The sequence below is a fragment of the Ranitomeya imitator genome, chromosome 1 (assembly GCF_032444005.1).
Source record: "Ranitomeya imitator isolate aRanImi1 chromosome 1, aRanImi1.pri, whole genome shotgun sequence".
Lineage (NCBI taxonomy): Eukaryota > Metazoa > Chordata > Amphibia > Anura > Dendrobatidae > Ranitomeya > Ranitomeya imitator.
In genome coordinates, this window is record NC_091282.1 from 254,779,181 (window position 1) to 254,782,590 (window position 3,410).

Genomic DNA, 3,410 nt, shown 5'->3' on the forward strand with positions numbered 1-3,410 from the left:
TTGTGCACAGTATCCTACACACAGTGTCAGGTCGGCGCCGTTAGGGTATGTGCACACGTTACAGATTTTGCATCTCTTGGCAGAAAACGCAGGTAAAAATCCGCGTGGATTTAATGCATTTTTTATGCATTTTAAAGGCAGATTTTCAGGCGTTTTTTTTTTACACGGATTTGTATGCGTAATAAAGATCTATTATTTAAAAAGCAAAAAAAAGAATTGTGATGTCATTTTCTTGTCCAACCTCTTCATTTACATACTCCATTGAAGAATAATGTCTACACTCAGATAGATAGATAGATGATGGATAGATAAATAGATAGATAGATAGATAGATAGATACATAATAGAGAGCTAGATAATACCAAGCCCGATGTTTAGTAATAAACATAATAAAATGGTACATAAAAAGTTAAGTGACACACACACAAAATCTGTGTTAGGCCGGGGAGCCCACGCCATTTTTAAAAAAAATTTTTTTTAATTAAATAGATATTGCGTTTAAGGCCGGGATCACACTTGCAAGAAACTGATCTTCATGGGACACTCGTTATTAGGCTAGAGTCACACACAACGTAGGAAAAAATCGGTCCATTTTTAGATGGACGAGAATCACACAAATGTTTCCTGAACATTGATCCGTCTGTCATCCGACTGGAATCAGAGGATGCTCCCATAAAACTTGCATTGGCGAGTCCGATCCGATAATCGGTGACAATCGCAGCATGCTGCGATTTTCTCGACCCGAGGAAAACAGCCAACAAAAAATCGGCTGCTGGGAGCTGGCCCATAGATTAACATTTACCTATGACTGTTGTGTCTGAAACTGTTAGGCCGCCGTCACACATGCGAGTTTTACGTGCGTAAGAGCGCATAATCTACGTACGTAAAACTCGCTAAACATACGGCACCATGATTCTCAATGGGTCTAGTCCTTTTAGGCGTATATTACGGATCCGTATTATACGTTCCTCTACGGCCGTACAAAATCGCAGCATGCAGCGTTTGTCAGCGTATTGCGCAAAAAAAAGGCCAATGCAAGTCTATGGGAGAGCGTATAATACGGAATGCATACGGACCATGCGTGTGCATTGCGAGAAATACGCACCTCACTGGCAGATGTCCTGAACTTTCGAAAGCCATCAATCAGGCAGGTGAGACATGCTAATTAGCTGAAAAAGCCAGACAGTGAACCCGGAAGTCTGCTGCACGCCTCCACGGAGTGAGAGATTCAGCATGGCCCGCATAATTAATGTTGACATGCTGATCATTTTGATCCAGGAGAGGCCAGAAATCTGGGACCAAAGAGACCCCAACTATGCCAACAGGGCAGTAAAACAAGCTGCATGGAGGAGCGTGTGTGGGTCCCTCTTCCCCCAGTATGACCAGCAGCCACGTGCGGCCCAGCGACAAATAAGTAAGTACACCCATGTTTGCAATGTAATGTTCTTGCTAAACAGCAGGCCCTTACTACTTTGAATTGCTAAACCTTAATTTATTAATTCATCCTTAAAGTTATATATATCCAAGCAGTATATACATGGTGCTGGATATGATAAATGGATTTGATTAAGGTTTAGAACAGGTGTTCCCTTAATAACATGGTTTTCCAGTAATTTGTTTTTCTGTGATAGAGGTTAGCTGACTCTGTCCTTGTGGCCTTTCTTCCTAATTTGTATTTTTTTGAGGAAATTCTGGCTTAATGTGAGCCACAAAAGCCTCTTTCTATGCTACATTGCAATCTGTGTACTCCATTACACCTTGTGTGAGCACTCTGCATAATGGTCTAAGCAATGTGTGTATTTTTTGTTGTTTCAGTGGATGATGTTACAACAAGGTGGCGGAGTATCCGGGACCAGTATAGGAGGGAGAGGCAGCAGCGGGAGAGAAGTGGAGCCGGGGCCCCTCCTAAAAAAAAAAATACATCTACTTTGACCGCCTAACCTTCCTTAACCCCAGCATGGACCTCAGGCCGTAAGTAAAAACATCTCAAAATGGGTTAATTTTTGAATGTTGAGAGATGATTCCAAAAAACATAGTAACTGGTCAAATTTATCTTTGCAGAACTCAGTCTAACCTCACTGACAGGGAGACAGGGTCGGACTCAGAACTGGTCATTGACCCAGTTGGAGAAGGTGAAGAGGTGGCTGGTCCATCTGCTGCTCCCTCCTGCGCAAGACCTACAGCATCTTCATCATCTGCCCACCCAGCTCCAGCTGCTTCTGAAGAAAACCCAGAGGGCCCACAGTTCTCTTCTGCAGCAGCAGCACCTAGCCAGGATGACCCTGGTAATAGCAGCAGCCCAACTGTTGCCCTGGACCGATCCCCACAGGCTGCAGTCAGACCCCAGCGTGCACGACGCAGGAGAGAGCTTCGCCAAAGCAGGCAAAACGTGGATGCTGGGGTCATGAACTATTTGGCCCGGGTTCGAGAGGATGATGGGGAGGAGGGATTCACACGGAGCCTTGCCCAGTATTTACGCTCCATAGAGCGGGAGTTGAGGCTGCGTTTGAGAGGGTGTTTTCAGATCCTTATTGACGCATGCACCCCCCCAAATAACCCATACAATCTGATGCAGATGATTGAACAGTGGCAGATGTCACCTGAAAATATTCTGCGGCCTCCGAGACTACAAGGCCAGCATGCGCACCAAGGATCTGAAGCACCCCCTCCACGTCAGCCAACACCTCCACCCCAACCACCAACTAACCAACAATGGCAACATCAGCACCATATTGCAGGATATCATCAACCATCCCAATATGGCCACTTGTCCGCACCCAGTGCTGGAGGCTGGTCCCAACCTGGGTTTGGACAATATGGTCATTTTGGGTTGGGGTATGATTCCCGCACATATGGGCTGCAACATCAGGGTTATCTCCCAAATCCAGGCCCCACTCATCAAAGTGGCCAGCATCAGAGCAGGCAGAATTTCCCGCAAGCCACTATAACAGCCGCACAGGCTGCTGGACAATTGGGCCTGCAAAGGCCATCTGATGGTGACCCAGACCAATCCACTTCTCCCCTTCCTACGTACCAGGACTTGTAATGTTGGGTACAACTTTTTTTTAATTTGTTTAAGACATTTGGTTTGGTTTGTGCTTAAAAAGCAAGCTGTAATGCTTTTATTTTACTTTGTTGGTTTTTTTTTGTTAAAAAAAAGCTGTTCTTTTTTGTGCACAAAGATTGGTTATGCCAAAACAAACAAAAAAACCAAAAACAAGTTTAAGAAGTAAAATTGCCTTTACTTAACAAAAAACTATGTATGCACTCTGTTCATTCTTCTTAACTCACACACACATGATATGATCAGAACCATATGTCAACAAATTAAACACAGCAGACATATTTTCAAACTTGATAATGGCAAAATTTAGGTACATAAATAATTACACATGCAAAATTGCATAGTC

General features: G+C 44.0%; 1 protein-coding gene across 1 annotated transcript; it reads left to right on the plus strand.

Annotated features, from left to right (window-relative positions):
• The first annotated feature begins 1,043 nt into the window (after window positions 1–1,043).
• LOC138667731 (uncharacterized) lies at window positions 1,044–3,125 on the plus strand. Its single transcript, XM_069755833.1, has 3 exons — window positions 1,044–1,414; window positions 1,816–1,971; window positions 2,062–3,125. The coding sequence occupies exons 2-3, from the start codon at window positions 1,958–1,960 to the stop codon at window positions 3,044–3,046; spliced, it is 999 nt and encodes a 332-aa protein (XP_069611934.1). The 5' UTR covers window positions 1,044–1,414; window positions 1,816–1,957; the 3' UTR covers window positions 3,047–3,125.
• Window positions 3,126–3,410: the final 285 nt, after the last annotated feature.